The sequence below is a fragment of the Canis lupus genome, chromosome 33, assembly GCF_003254725.2.
Source record: "Canis lupus dingo isolate Sandy chromosome 33, ASM325472v2, whole genome shotgun sequence".
In the NCBI taxonomy this organism is placed as follows: domain Eukaryota; kingdom Metazoa; phylum Chordata; class Mammalia; order Carnivora; family Canidae; genus Canis; species Canis lupus.
Window position 1 is genome coordinate 23,419,819 of NC_064275.1, and position 14,454 is coordinate 23,434,272.

The following is a 14,454-nucleotide window of genomic DNA, read 5'->3' on the forward strand; positions in this document are numbered from 1 at the left end:
CCGCCCCTGTTGCTAATGCCATCAGCTGGAGGTGACCCAGTCTGCTTGTCAGACCACTTCTGGGGCTCGTTATGTTTTCTTTTAATACAAATCATCCTACTAAAGTACATTTATTAAAGTTTACTTAAGTGAAAACTTGAAAGACATGTAAGACATGGTGTTAAGTGGACATGAAAAGAATAGGGAAAGTGGAACTGAATGAAATTGGGAAACATGGCCTTCATCAAACAAATGAATCTTCAGCAAGATGATTTCTACTGAAGACTGCTCTAGTGAAGGTGACATTTTGGGCTGAGATGTGGCTTTCTGGTGTCCCTCATTTCATACCAGCCCTGAATCTAGGAAAGTGGGAAGAAGGCACTCTCCGAAGGCATGCATTTTTTTTCCTTCTTGTGGGAACATGGTAATCAGACCTAAGAAAAGGCACATTCTGTGCCATTTTGCAGAAAGACCTGCTGCTGAAACCTGGCTCTGCCCCTGGACATGATAGTTACCTCTCTGAGCCTCAGGTTGCTGAGGGCTAATATACATTTGGGCTAATAAGGCCTCCCTTGAAGGCTGTGGTGAGGGTACGACTAGGTGTGAGATAATAGAAAATATGTATATTGGTCTGTGTCCTTGGGCCAGAGTTCCCCAAAACCCCTGTGATTTTCTACATTATAAGAGTACTAGGAGCATCTGTAGTTCTAATATTTGGTCTCTGACCCCAGGTCTTGACACAGGGCTCCTGAAACCCTTATAAATTTTGGGGTGATACGAGTGTTTTTGTTCTAATGAAGTCACTCTGAATGGGTTCCTGGATGGCTTCTGGATGAGGGCTGGTCACTAGCAAGATCATCCATGATTGGAAGCTTGGGTTTTTCAGCCCTGCCCCCCCCCTACATTCTCTTGAAGGGAGAGGGGCTGAAAATGGAGTTAGTGATTGAGCATGCCTACATGATGAAGTTTCCATAAAATCCCCAAAGAAGAGGGCTTGGAGAGCCCTAAGTTGGGGGCTGGTGAACCCATGGAGGTGCTGGGGGACTGGCATGCCCAGGTAGGGCATGGAAGCCCTGCATTCTTTCTCTACATACCTCGCCATAGGCATCTCTTCCATCTGGATGTTCATCTGCCTCCTTTTATAGTAAAGTGGTAAACGTTAAGTAAACAGATTTCCTGAGTGCTGTGAGTTGCTCTAGCAAATTGATCAAACCCAGAGATGGAGTCATGGGAACCTCCAGTTTAAAGCCAATTAGTCAGAAGCACAAGTAATAACACACACAGAAGCAATTGGCATCTGAAGTGGGGAGTATCATCTTGTAGGGGTGAACCCTCATGGGGCTGAACATATCTCTAGGTAGATAGTGTCAAAGTTGAGTTAAATTGTAGGACACCCAGCTGGTGTTGCAGAGAATTGCTTCGTGGCAGAAAATCCCACACGTCTAGTCTCTGCAGTACCATGAGTGTAGCAGTTGTGTGAGGAAAGGAGACACACAGGAGGAAAAATTTTTTCTGAAACACTAAGCAACCTATGAGTCATTGTAGTGGATAAGGACATGGTCACTGGTGGCAGTTTTTCAGATTCAAAAACTTGTTCCACAGCTTATTAGCTTTGGGCAAATGATTTAACTTCACTCTGCCTCTCTTCCCACATGTGTAAAATGGGACCAGTAATAGTACCTTTTCTGTGGAATTGTTTTATGGGTCACATAGATAGTACCTGGCATCGTAAGCACTCAAACAGAAGGGTGGAAGGAGATGTGTCAAGGATATAGAGAATACATTTTAAAATATTTCTTGGTGTTTCCTTTCCATCAGCCTGTCATGAAATGGAGACCCAGGGAAGATCCCAGATGGACCACTCATAGCCATTTCCTTCCACCACTTGGAAGACACAACCCAGGGGGACCCTGGAGCTTCCAGCCTTCTCGTACAACCTCCCTGCAGTACTGCACACCCAGTGATAAGCCCTTGAGGTTCACAAATAATTTTGCTTTGAAGTTAGGGGATCTAAGGAAACAAACATGAAACCATAGAATTTTAGTATCAAACTGTCATTTAAAAAACTACAATTAAAAAAAAAAAAACACTACAATTTTCAGTCGCTCTCAACACTCGAGACTTGGAAACACCTATGGAGTACACACTTCTCCATTCTGGAAAACCACATGTGGCCTTTTGCCCGGGCAAATGTAAAGCAGGCTCTACCTTTTCTTCCCCAGAAAAACAGAGACAGAGCAGAGATGGTATTAAAATTAAAGCAAAATTATGTGGTTTGGGGCACAAGGGGCATGAAATATTCTTCCTCCATAAGTATATCGATTGTTCTATGCTCATACATTCTGGCTTGTTCTGAGAAGAGGGTGTGTGTGTGTGTGTGTGTGTGTGTGTGTGTGTGTGCTTGTGCCTGTGGATGCAATATTCACTTCAGATTGGAATGGAACCTGGCAAAACATTGGACTTCCCAAAAATTGAGTAGGATGGGGCTTGAGCCATTTTGAGTTGGGCACTAAAATTTCACAAGATAGCCTATCTAATGGGATTTTATGCAACCTTTAAGAAAAAAAAGAACGAGGCAGGTGTAAAGTATTTTGTTGAGTGTGAAAAGCAAGGTACAGAAGGGTTTGTGTAGAGGTTCAGTAAGTGGGTAAAAAATTTCCAAAAGGATGAGATCGAATATATGTAGAGGAATATGCAAGAAAACGCTAACAATGACTGCCTTCTGCTGGGCCTGCAAGTGGCAGGGGTGAAGGTCATTTGCTAGCTATTTATTTATTTATTTATTTATTTATTTATTTATTTATGTTTTTTTATTTAATATTTATACCACATGGTTTTGTGCTTGATTTTTAAGAAAGCCATATACATGTACAACTACTAAAAAACACACTTTGAAAATCAATGTGACTTCATTTTGTAGTCCTAAGCTGGTGAGGCCTAGAAATATTTCCTAGAATGAGTCCCTACTGGTTATGATATTAGTTCATAGGCCTGCGCCCCACCCCCCAGCGAAGGCAGTGATGCCACAGACACGTGCGGACACACAAACACAAGTAATTAAAGGGATAGTCCCATACGGAACTGTCAGCTAGGGATCCTGCCAGGAGGCGAGAAAGCTGGCAATCTGAACTGGGAACAGGCAGACAAGGAAGGCTGAAGGGGATTCAGTGGACTCCAGGGTGGCAGCCTAGAGGCCTCCCTCTCCTCTCTCCAGTCCCTCCCTCCTTTTCCTCTTCTCTCTCTGTCTCTCTCATTTTTTTTCCAAACAAATATTTAGTGAGCACCTATTGTATGCCAGACGGTGTTCTAAGTGCTGAGCATGTAGCAGGGGACTCTGGGTACCGAACACACATCCTTGGACTCTTGTTTGCTGCCTCGTGTTCTTGGATCCCAGGCAAATGAAGCCATCTGACTGCACGAGACAATGCGGACCAAAGTGTTGTCTCAGCTCAGGCCCGTTGCCACTGCCCTCTCCAGACGAGCACACCCTACCAGATGTACCATGCCTTCTCCCTTAGCAAATATTGAGCACCAGCTGTGTGGCAGGCACTGTACTAGGCTCTAGGGATACCTCACTGAGCAAAAGACATGAGAATTTTGTCCTGAGGCTGACATTCTCCTTGAGGGAGACAGACCGTATACACTGATTATAATTGGTGTTCCCTCAGGGTCTCCTGATAGAAGGTCTCTATCCTCACCTTCAAAAATCTGCCACCACCACCCCCTTCCTTGGTCCCTTCCAGCTGTGCTCCCCATGCTGCTGGGCTCTTTGAGCTTCACGCTCATCTCTGGTAAAATGGAGATGACTGTAGGAAGAGTTAGCAGAAAACTAGTGATTCTAGCATGTGTACAATCCTCTGAGGAGCGTGCTGGGACTGCAGAGTCCTGGGCTCAACGCCAGAGATTCTCATTCAGTGCAGCTGGGTTCAGGTCTCCTGGATGAGGCTGAGGCTAGTGATCCTGCGTGGGAGCACTCCAACCCCACCTGAGGAGCACTGTTCTAGATGACAAAGGGGAGAGGGAAGGTGCTCTCTAAACGTCAGCTGTATTAATGTCGCTCCACAAGGAATACCGTGCTGGAATAACTGGAGTAACAGGCTTGACGTGCCAGCCTTGGAGGTGGTGTGAATGGCTATGAAAATGGAGCCCTCAATCTGCTGCTACAGAGAACCTAATCAATTGATGGTCCCAGTTGCTGCCTTTCTGGATCTACCCTCGTCTTTGTGTTGACAATGACCCCAGCTAGTGACTGAGCCGGGTAGAGATGCTCAGCCAAGTTCATTCCTATAAGACACAGGACTGCATTGACAAGAAATTTCAGTTTGAGGATTCCCCAGTTCCCTTGCCAGAACATTCCAGGAAATGAGGCAGTGCAAGACTGTTCCTATGCTTTCCTCTCTCCTTTCCCCTCTCCTTCACAGGTGTCAGGCCTGCATCACAGTCTAAGGGTTGTCTCTAACTTCTCTAGCTCCCCTTATCCTTGACACATGTTACCTCCAGTAAATCTCTTACATGTCTAGTCCCATCTCAGTATCTCTTCTCTGAGGACCGGGACTGCCACACCTGGCTGGTGTGTGACCCCAGAATAGCCTTCAGTAGTGCCCTGTTTATCGCCCCCTTTCCTTCCTGGTGGCAGCAGTGCTTGGCCTGTGGGATCACATGCACAAAGGGAAGCAAGGGCTGCCCCCTCCAAAATCATTTTATCCTCACTTGGGTAGGTCTGGCATGGCCATGCTGGCATGGCACCCATGCCTCTCTGGGGGTCGTTACTGTCTGGTACATGTCAGACCATGGCCACTGGGGTTAGTTTGTCCTAACTCCACATGACCTTATGCAAGTTATTCAACCTCTCTATGCCCTACAGCTATACTCACCTCACAGAGCTATTGTCCAAGAGGTTTAGTACTGCCCTGTTGTCGCAGTGTGCTCGAAGGAGCGTTGGGCAAGTACCTTGCCTTCCCCTTTCTCCTGACCTGCTTAAAACTCGCTCCCTGTGGTTTCTATCACTCCTTTGGGTGAAGAGGCCATATGGTATACTGGAAACGCCCTGGTTCCAGGCCAGCCCAGTCACTTCTAGCAACGGGGTTTCTATAGGTCACTTTCTTTCACTACTGTTCAGTTCCTTTATTTGCAAATTTTAAGAAGTTGAACATCTCTTTTTAGAGGTTGGGCTTTACTTCTAGCTCCAAGAGTCTATGAAGGGATAGTACTCTCAGAGGCAAATGTCATATTCTTCTACACTTTCCTGTTAAATGTATACGAGACACGTATTGGTTCAGTTCTATTCTAGGCCCTGGGGATCCAAAACTGAAAGGGGGATGCCCGGGTGGCTCCATCTGCTTTTGGCTCAGGTCATGATCCCAGGGTTCTGGGCCTGGGCCCAAAGTCCTCCGAGCTCGCTGCTCAGTGGGGCGTCAGTTTCTTCCTCCCCCTCTGCTACTCACCCGTCCCCTACTCATGTTCTCTCTCTCTCTCTCTCAAACCAAAATCAAAAACCCCCACAAAAAAACTGAAAGGAGATGGTCTTTGACCTCAAGTTGCTGAGTCTTCCTAGGGAGACAAACAAGTCCACAAATGATTCCAGTACGACGACGGTTTTGTCACCACCTAGAAGATGAAAGACTTCTGCCTCGATTTTTACTAACATTTTACAATAGGAAGTGGGAGAGGTACAGGAAATCATTTCCTGATGATGTTTGGCTCAGAGAGGAAGGACAATGTGTTTCAATGTCCCTTGCTTTAAAAAGAGAAAACAAAAGTGTACTTATTTTCATAGAGAAGAAGAAACCAAAAAACTGTGAAGGTTAAACAAATAGGGAGAGTTTATTTTTCTTCTGCAGGTCAAGAGGCCAGTTAATGATTACTGAGACCCAAGCGAGTATGTGGTGTCCAAAACTTCAAGAGGCCGGTTAGTAGGAGTCGGCTTCACCCCAGCTCTGGGACTTCCAGCTCAGCGATGCCCCCGGGCCTCAGGGAGAGACACTTCTGCTCGTGGGGGCTCCTTCTGTGGCTCAGCATTGGAAGTGCAGGTAATTCGGGAGCTCGGGCCTTGAGTGGCATTTCTTTCAGTCAGTGGTTCTGTTGCTTAAGCCATCTATTTATGCAGTGCTAACCTTTGGAAGGTCCCCTAAAAGCCCTCTCTTGAGATGAATTTAGAAGAGGGAGGAAAAAAACCCTACAATCATAAAGGGACTGATGACGACCAGGACACCTTCCCAAGTGTCTTGTTCTTGTCCTCTTTTCTCCAAAAGCTGCATTATAATCCTCTTTGCCCGGCACAAGCCAGGATGAACATCAGAAAACAAACCTTGTGATCCCTGGGTGGCGCAGCGGTTTGGCGCCTGCCTTTGGCCCAGGGTGCGATCCTGGAGACCCGGGATCGAATCCACGTCGGGCTCCCAGTGCATGGAGCCTGCTTCTCTCTCTGCCTGTGTCTCTGCCTCTCTCTCTCTCTGTGACTATCATAAATAAATTAAAAAAAAAAAAAAGAAAGAAAACAAACCTTGATCGATTCCAAAATATGATTGACATCCACCCTAAAAATATCCACTGTGCCAAGATACATTTAATTTTAAAATTTAAAATTTCCTGACTAAAGAAGATTTTTGTCTCTGAGAAGAATAGATGTCCTTGCTAATCTGCCGACCCAAATCAAATTCAGGTTTGTCGTCTTCCCTGGGAGGACTACGATAGCTCATCCCTGCTAACCACAGATGACAGGATGGCCTTTAGAAAACATTCCCGCAGGTGCTACTTGCATCTTACCTTTCCCCAGGTAAAAAGTCCACCCACCACGCCTGCTGGTTTATTTATTTATTTTTTAATGATAGTCACAGAGAGAGAGAAAGAGAAAGAGGCAGAGACATAGGCAGAGGAAGAAGCAGGCTCCATGCACCGGGAGCCTGATGTGGGATTCGATCCCGGGTCTCCAGGATCACGCCCTGGGCCAAAGGCAGGCGCCAAACCACTGCGCCACCCAGGGATCCCATGCCTGCTGGTTTAATGTAGCAAATCTAAACACTCCTGTGGCCTGGAGGTTCTCCTGCTGGTGAAGATCCCTCTCCTCCCGGCACCGGTCCTCCCCTGTGGACCCCCTCACTCCCCAAGTTCCCCATAACAGGCCCCCATTCAGTTGTGTCACAAGACATTTAATTGTCCGTGCCCAGCTTTAGAATGTGTCAATCCTTCTGCCTGGAGCTGCTCATGCCTTTTTGTTCATCTATGCTCCTCACACCTCCCAGAAAGTCTGCCAGCATTCTCCCTCTCTTGCAACACCTCCTGCCTCTACTCCACACCCTTAACTGCCCAGATGTTCAATGAGTAGGACAGCATTCACCTCCGGCATTGAAGGGTGGCTTTTAAAAGGTGCTGCTTAGCTGCATGGGTGCTTTCCCTTAAGCGCTTATTTGTGTGTGTGTATAAAACGGCCTCCTTATATCTTGTGTGTGAAATTCTTCCATATGAACATACATGGGACCCCTGGGTGGCTCAGTGGTTTGGCACCTGCCTTTGGCCCAGGGCATGATCCGGAGTCCCTGGATCGAGTCCTGGGTCAGGCTCCCGGCATAGAGCCTGCTTCTCCCTCTGCCTGTGTGTCTCTGCCTCTCTCTCTCTGTCTCTCTCTCTATGTCTATCATAAATAAATGAATAATAATTAAAAAAAAGAACATACACAGCTATCTTGTTATTTGAAATGGCTGTTCATACACAATATACTAGATCTGAAAGGATTTCTATCTTCTACGTTTTTGATAGACGTGGGAAATATTGCCCTGCAAAGAAGGTATGACCATTTACTAGTAAGTATGCGAGCATGGCTGTTTCCCCACCTCTCAGCCAATGCTTTGTAGTATCAGACATTTTTCATATTGTCGCCTTGATAGAAAAAACAGTATTACATTGTCGTCTTAATTCTTACTTCTTATTATGATTTGTGCTTCTGGTGTCTTGTTTAAGCAATCTTACTCTAAAGACACTTTTTCGTATTTTCTTCTAAAGCCCCATGTGCTAGCCTAATCAGACTAAGATCACCAGGGACAAATTCTTTAATCATGGTGTGTTTTTAAATATAATGCTGAATTTTATTTTGCCACAATTAAAAAAAATTTTTTATGTATTTACATGTATATTATTTGCACATATGTCCATAAAAAATTTATCCATCAGTTTCTTTTCTTGAGTTACCCTTGTCCTGTTGATACTAGGATTATTATTACCTCATGAAATAAGTTTTTATTCTATAAACAGTTTATATAAGATAAAGATTACTTATATTTTAAAGCAGTGGAGTTCTCAAATAAAACCACCTAGCTCTAGTGTACTTTAGGGCCAGAGAAGACTCTTGATTACCAGTTTAATGTTTGGATGCTAATAGTTTTATTTGGGCTTATTATTCCTTCTTGATTCGGTTTCACTAAATCACATTTTTCTAGAAAATTATCCATTTCTTGTAAATGGTGCAATACATTTGGGAATTTTTAAAAATATATTTTTTTATCTTTGATGTTCTGCTGTTACAATCTACTGATAGCTAGATAGATAGACACATAGATACATAGATAGATACATAGATTTATTTATTTATACTTTTAAAAATTTATTTGATAAAACAGGGGGGCAAAGGGAGAGAGAGAATTCTGAAGCAGACACCAGGCTAAGCATAGAGACTGATGCGGTGCTCAATCCCATGGCGCTGAGCTCATGATCTGAACAGAAATCAAGAGTTGGGTGCTTAATCGACTAAGCCACCCAGGCGCTCCTATTTGTTTTTTATCTCACTCATTACCCCAAGTGTAATTTTTGATTGGAGAACTCATATGTTTTTTTGATTATGGAAAATTTTTAACCATTATCTTTTCAAAATATTGCTTCTTTTCCTATTCTCTTCCTTTAGAGAACAGCTACTGGATAAAAATTGGAACCTCTCCATCTATTGTCTATACATTTTAACTATACTTTCATGTTAAAAGCTTTTAACTTCTGTACTGAATATTATAGTATTGATTCCTTTTTTAAAAAAATTTTTTAAAGATTTTATTTATTTATTAATGAGAGATACAGAGAGAGAGGCAGAGACACAGGCAGAGGGAGAAGCAGGCTCCATGCAGGAAGACCAACATGGGACTCAATCCCGGGTCTCCAGGACCACGTCCTGGGCCTGCTGGAAGGCAGGCGCCAAACTGCTGAGCCACCCAGGTGTCCCTGATTCCTTTTTTATTTTAATGGTCATCTTTTTCATTTCCAATTTTCGAACTAGTTTTTTCCTAAATACCTTAATTTATCATTTATGCATGTTTTTATTTCATAATTTCTTATGTTCCATCTTTATTTTTAACCTTGAAGATTCTCAGCATACTTATTTTAAAATCTTTGTCAAAGGCTTTTATTTTATTTTATTTTTTTTAAAGATTTTATTTATTTATTCATAGAGACAGAGAGAGAGAGGCAGAGACACAGGCAGACGGAGAAGCAGGCATCATACAGAGAGCCTGATGTGGGACTCGATCCAGGGTCTCCAGGATCATGTCCTGGGTTGCAGGCAGCGCTAAACCGCTGCGCCACTGGGGCTGCCCCTGTCAAAGGCTTTTAAAATATTATTTTACCTGGAATGAATTCATGGTTCACTTATTGGCTTTATTGACTATCTTGGTAAACATTCAATTTCTGTATATATTTAGACACTTTTTAAGGATTTTATTTATTCATTCATGAGAGACAGAGAGAGAGACAGAGATACAAGAGGGAGAAGCAGGCCCCCCGTGGGGAACCGGATGCAGGACTCGATCCCAGGACCCTAGGATCACGACCTGAGCCAAAGGCAAGCCACCCAGATGTCTCTGTATTTAAACATTTTGTTTGCAGGATTTAAAAAAGTAAACTCATTACTGAAATACAGCATATATACAGACAAGTGCACAGATTATTAATATACAGATTAATGGATTTTCAGAGTGAATTCCCCTGTGTAACTATCATCTGGATCAAGAAATAGAACATTACTAGGTTCTTAAAACCCTTTGCACATATCTCCTCTCTCTTAAGCACTACCAACCCAAAGATAACTAGTATCTTGACTTCTAACATAATAGATGAGTTTCATTTCAATGTTTAAGAGAAGCTTGTGTCTGGCCTCTCCCTACTTTCTCCCATCACCCCCTTCCCTTCTCTTCTTACTTTCTTTCTTTCTTTTTTTTTTTTTTAGATTTTATTTATTCATTTGAGAGAGAGAGAGAGAGAGAGAGAGACAAAGCAAGAGTAGGGGTAGGGGGGCTGGGTGGACTCCCTGCTGAGCCCAGAGCCCAACTAGGGGCTTGATCCCAGGACCCCTGAATATCATGACCTGAGCCGAAGTCAGACACCTAATTGACTGAGCCACCCAGGCACCCTCCCCTCACCCCTCATCTTTAGACTGTCTTCTCCAGTTCAGCTCAGATCTTATTAGTGAGGCCTCCTCTTTCCATCCTGCCTCCCTAAATAAAGCTATAAGCCCCAGTCAAAAAGTCAATAGCAATGTTTTTTTGGTTATATTGCTTTTGTTTTTAGCTTCCTTTACTGAGTTGCAGAGCCCCTCCCTACCTCACAGGGGCCTGGTGCTGACCTTCCACACCTAACATGGAGCACTCTAGGATCCTGCTTACTTCACAGAGCTGAATTCTCACAACCATTGCCTTCTGCCAAACTAGGAACCCAGCACCATACTGGAATGGTGACATAATCTTTATATTTAAGATTGGCTATGTCTTTCTCTCTCTCTTTTGATTTTCAACTGTGATTAGTCTTTAGTTGGAGTGGTGGTTGGGGAGAAGGGATATCTGAGCATGATTCACTGTGCCACCTTCCATACTCCCAAGTGATCAAAAGTTTTATTCTATCATATGCAAATCTTGGCAATTTTCTCTCCTCCTTTTGAAACTTTGTAACTTTCATCCCATTTTATTGTCTTGTTTCCCTGGCTAGGACTAGACCTTCCAGTACAATATTTCATAGAAGCACTGATAACAGATATTCTCATTTGTTCCCAGTTCTAAATGGAATGCTTCTAACATTTCATCCCAAGTATGGTCATTGCAATAGATTCTTGGTAGATACATTTTCTTAAGAAGTGTTGGGTATTAAATTCTACTGTGCTTTTTCCTTCTACATCTATTAAGAGGAGCATATGGGCTTTTTTTCTTTAAATTTTTATATGTGAATTACATTAATACATCTTCTAATGTTAAGCCATCTTTTCATCCATTGGATTAAACCCTGCTTGGCCATGATGTGTGTTTCATTCTTGTTATCTTTGATGGGCTTAAATTTGCTGATAATTTATTCAGGGTTTTTATGTCTGTGTTAAATAGTGAAATTGGCCTTTCCTTTCTCCTGTCCTTGACCAGTTTTGATATCCTGGCTATTATCATAGAATGAATTTATTTATTTATTTAAAAGATTTTATTTATTTATTCATAGAGACACACACACAGAGAGAGGCAGAGACACAGGCAGAGGGAGAAGCAGGCTTCATGCAGGGAGCCCGACGTGGACGTGGGACTCGATCCGAGGTCTCCAGGATCACGCCCCAGGCTGCAGGCAGCACTAAGCTTCTGCACCACTGGGGCTGCCCCATAGAATGAATTTAGATTCTCCAGAACAGTAATAAGAATTGAAGGATTGGTAGAATTTTTCTGTAAAACTGTCCAGCCTGCTAGAGTTTTTTGATAAATAGATTGAAAACTATGGTTTCAATTCCCTAATGCTACAGTTTTAACATTTGACTTTCCATTTTTTCTTTCTTAAGTTTCAGAAAGGTAAATTTTTCTAGGAAATTGCCGATTTTCTAGGAAAATATTTGTATTTTGAACTTTTGGGTGGGTATAAATATGCTCTTTTATGGTTTTAAAAATCTACAGTAGGGATCCCTGGGTGGCGCAGTGGTTTAGCGCCTGCCTTTGGCCCAGGGCGCGATCCTGGAGACCCGGGATCGAATCCCACGTCGGGCTCCCGGTGCATGGAGCCTGCTTCTCCCTCTGCCTGTGTCTCTGCTTCTCTCTCTCTCTCTCTCTCTCTCCGTGTGCCTATCATAAATAAATAAAAAATTAAAAAAAAATCTACAGTAGATTTTTAAACTATATTGTTTACTTGTGACTTCCTTCTTTTTTTTTCTTACTCTGTCTTATCAAAGGTACATCTAGTTTATTATTCTTTCCAAGAACTTGCTTTTCATGTTTATTGTGTGTGACAGATACTATTCTAGGCAGCACAGTGAGCAAAATGGATAAAAATTTCTGCCTTCTTTGAAAGTATATCCTACTATAGGGAAATCAAAGAATACACCTAAATAATAAACTAGTGAATTCCATGGGAGATTAGAAGGGGATGATTGCTATAAAAGGAAATGATCAGGATGAGGAAGATTGAGAGAACTTGGGTGTGGGGCACAGGCAGATGGCAATTTAAACAAGGTAGTTACATTTGACAAGCAAAGACTTGAAGGAGAAGAGAGCGTTAGCCAGGTGGCTGTCTGTGGAAAGACATTCCAGGCAGAAGGGATGGCCAGTGTAAGCACCTTCAGGTGGTCTAAGACTGTGTAGAGGGAAAAGAGCTAGGAGGACAGGTGGTCAGAATGGAAAAAGCAGTAGTTGGACAGCAAAGTGCTCCCAGAGCCTGTGGCTTAGATCATTCAGGGCTTTAATCCATTGTTAGGACTTCAGATTTCATTCTGAGGGAAATGCCTCAGAGGCATGTTTTGCATAGAAGTGTGACCTTTGACTTAATTTTGGCTTGCTGTTGGCTATCTACTCCATGTGTCTTCATGTCTTTCCTCTTTGTCTGTATCCAAATTTCCTCTTACAAGGACACCAGTTATACTGGATTAGGACCCATCCTGTTGGCTTCATTTTAACATAATAACCTCTATAAAGACTCTATCTTGAAAAGCAGTCACATTCTGAGGTCCTAAGTGGTTAGGACTTCAACATATGGAGTTATGGGGGTAACTCAGTTTATCTCATAACAATATCCACTTCACCATGGCCTTTAATCTGCTCTAGTTGAGTAACAGTCATATCCTTTTCTGGCATTGTATCTTTAGACATGGAAACTATGCACAGGTTTTGGTTACAGAAGTGATGTCTTTATTAAATTAATCTGAATATTGCACTAGCTGATTTATAATAAATGCTTGTAAGCCTCTAGTTCTTTCTTCTTCTCAAGAACACTTTTCTTCCTTCTAAGAACAGATGAACTCACCTTGGTGATCTTTCTTGTTTTTCTTTTTGTTTTTTTCCTCCAGGAGATGCACCTCCTACCCCACAGAAAAAGTGCACTGACTTCCAGAATGCTAATCTTCTCCAAGGCACCAATCTCAAAGTCCAGTTTCTCCTCTTCACCCCTTTGGAACCCAGCTGTGGGCAGCTAGTGCAGGAAAGTGGTGACATCCAAAACTCTGGGTTTAATGCCACTCTGGGAACCAAACTAATCATCCATGGATTCAGGTGGGAGTAATCAGCCAATAGAAACACCTCAGCTAAAAACTAGAGAGTGACCAGATGCCATAGGAAGTTAGTGGGGAGCAAGAGGAGAAATGAATTTACTGACAGTCCCATGTTTCATCTCTCACCTCTTGTTGCTTTTGAAGGTATTTCAGATCAACATGAGCACACACTGCATTGTTTATTCTTGTTGGTCATGTGCATTACTTCTCTGCTCAGTCTTGTCCAAATGCACTCAAACACTAAATATGTATAACCCTGGGCAAATTGCCCTGGCACATAGAGCCTTGGTTTCCATATCTGAATAAAAGGGAAGTTGTAGAGATGGTCTCAGTGATCCTTTTCTCCCTGAAGCATGGGTTAGATGATTCATCTCAGCCAATGAGGTCAGAGGCTTTGTGCAATTGGGGTAACAGCATGGTGTTTTTATCCAGGAGTTTATTTCCTCTTCTTCATTTCTTCCCTAGTTTCATGATTTAAGAAACTTCTACGCATTGGTGCTGCTTCCATCATCTCCTGAGGTTAACCTTTCTCAGATGCTAGGTGCTTCTCTTCTTCAATTTCTTTGATGCCCTACAGTCCAAATTTTGTTATAATACTGAGTCTCAATTCAACCACCATCCTTCCTTCCAACATCTTCTCTCTAGAGCCCATCAACAAGGCCAGAAACAGAAGAAGGTTGGTGGGGGGAAAGAGGGAGAATGCAGTGAAACAGTAGCAGTATAGAGCAACTAGAGATGGGGGTGTCCAATGAAGAAGTGGACACAAAGGCACTGCACAAAGTATCACCATTTCATGGTCTCTGGGTTCTCTCTGCTTCTCAAATCCCTGGACTCCAGGGACCCAGCCACATCTCTCCTTAGGCATTCTTCTTCACTCTTGTGCTAAAGTATCTCCTCTAGCAAATCTTATATTCAACCACTATCCAAGGCTGGGTGTGTATCCCCAACCCAGAGATAGCTAAAAGAGCTGGAGAGCTCAGCAGGCTGTTACTGTGTCTGCT

At 43.0% G+C, this 14,454-nt stretch overlaps 1 protein-coding gene across 13 annotated transcripts in view; it reads left to right on the forward strand.

Moving 5' to 3' along the window:
• Positions 1 to 14,454, forward strand: part of PLA1A (phospholipase A1 member A) — a 40,396-nt gene that overhangs the window by 8,136 nt on the left and 17,806 nt on the right. For 12 of the 13 annotated variants that reach the window (XM_025476397.3, XM_049105543.1, XM_049105544.1 and 9 more), the window contains exons 3-5: positions 1,798 to 1,955; positions 5,820 to 6,008; positions 13,253 to 13,454. In XM_025476397.3, the coding sequence (XP_025332182.1) occupies positions 5,936 to 6,008; positions 13,253 to 13,454 (275 nt within the window). In that variant the 5' untranslated portion in view covers positions 1,798 to 1,955; positions 5,820 to 5,935. The remainder of the gene's footprint in view (positions 1 to 1,797; positions 1,956 to 5,819; positions 6,009 to 13,252; positions 13,455 to 14,454) is intronic. The other variant, XM_025476405.3, reaches the window with a different exon arrangement.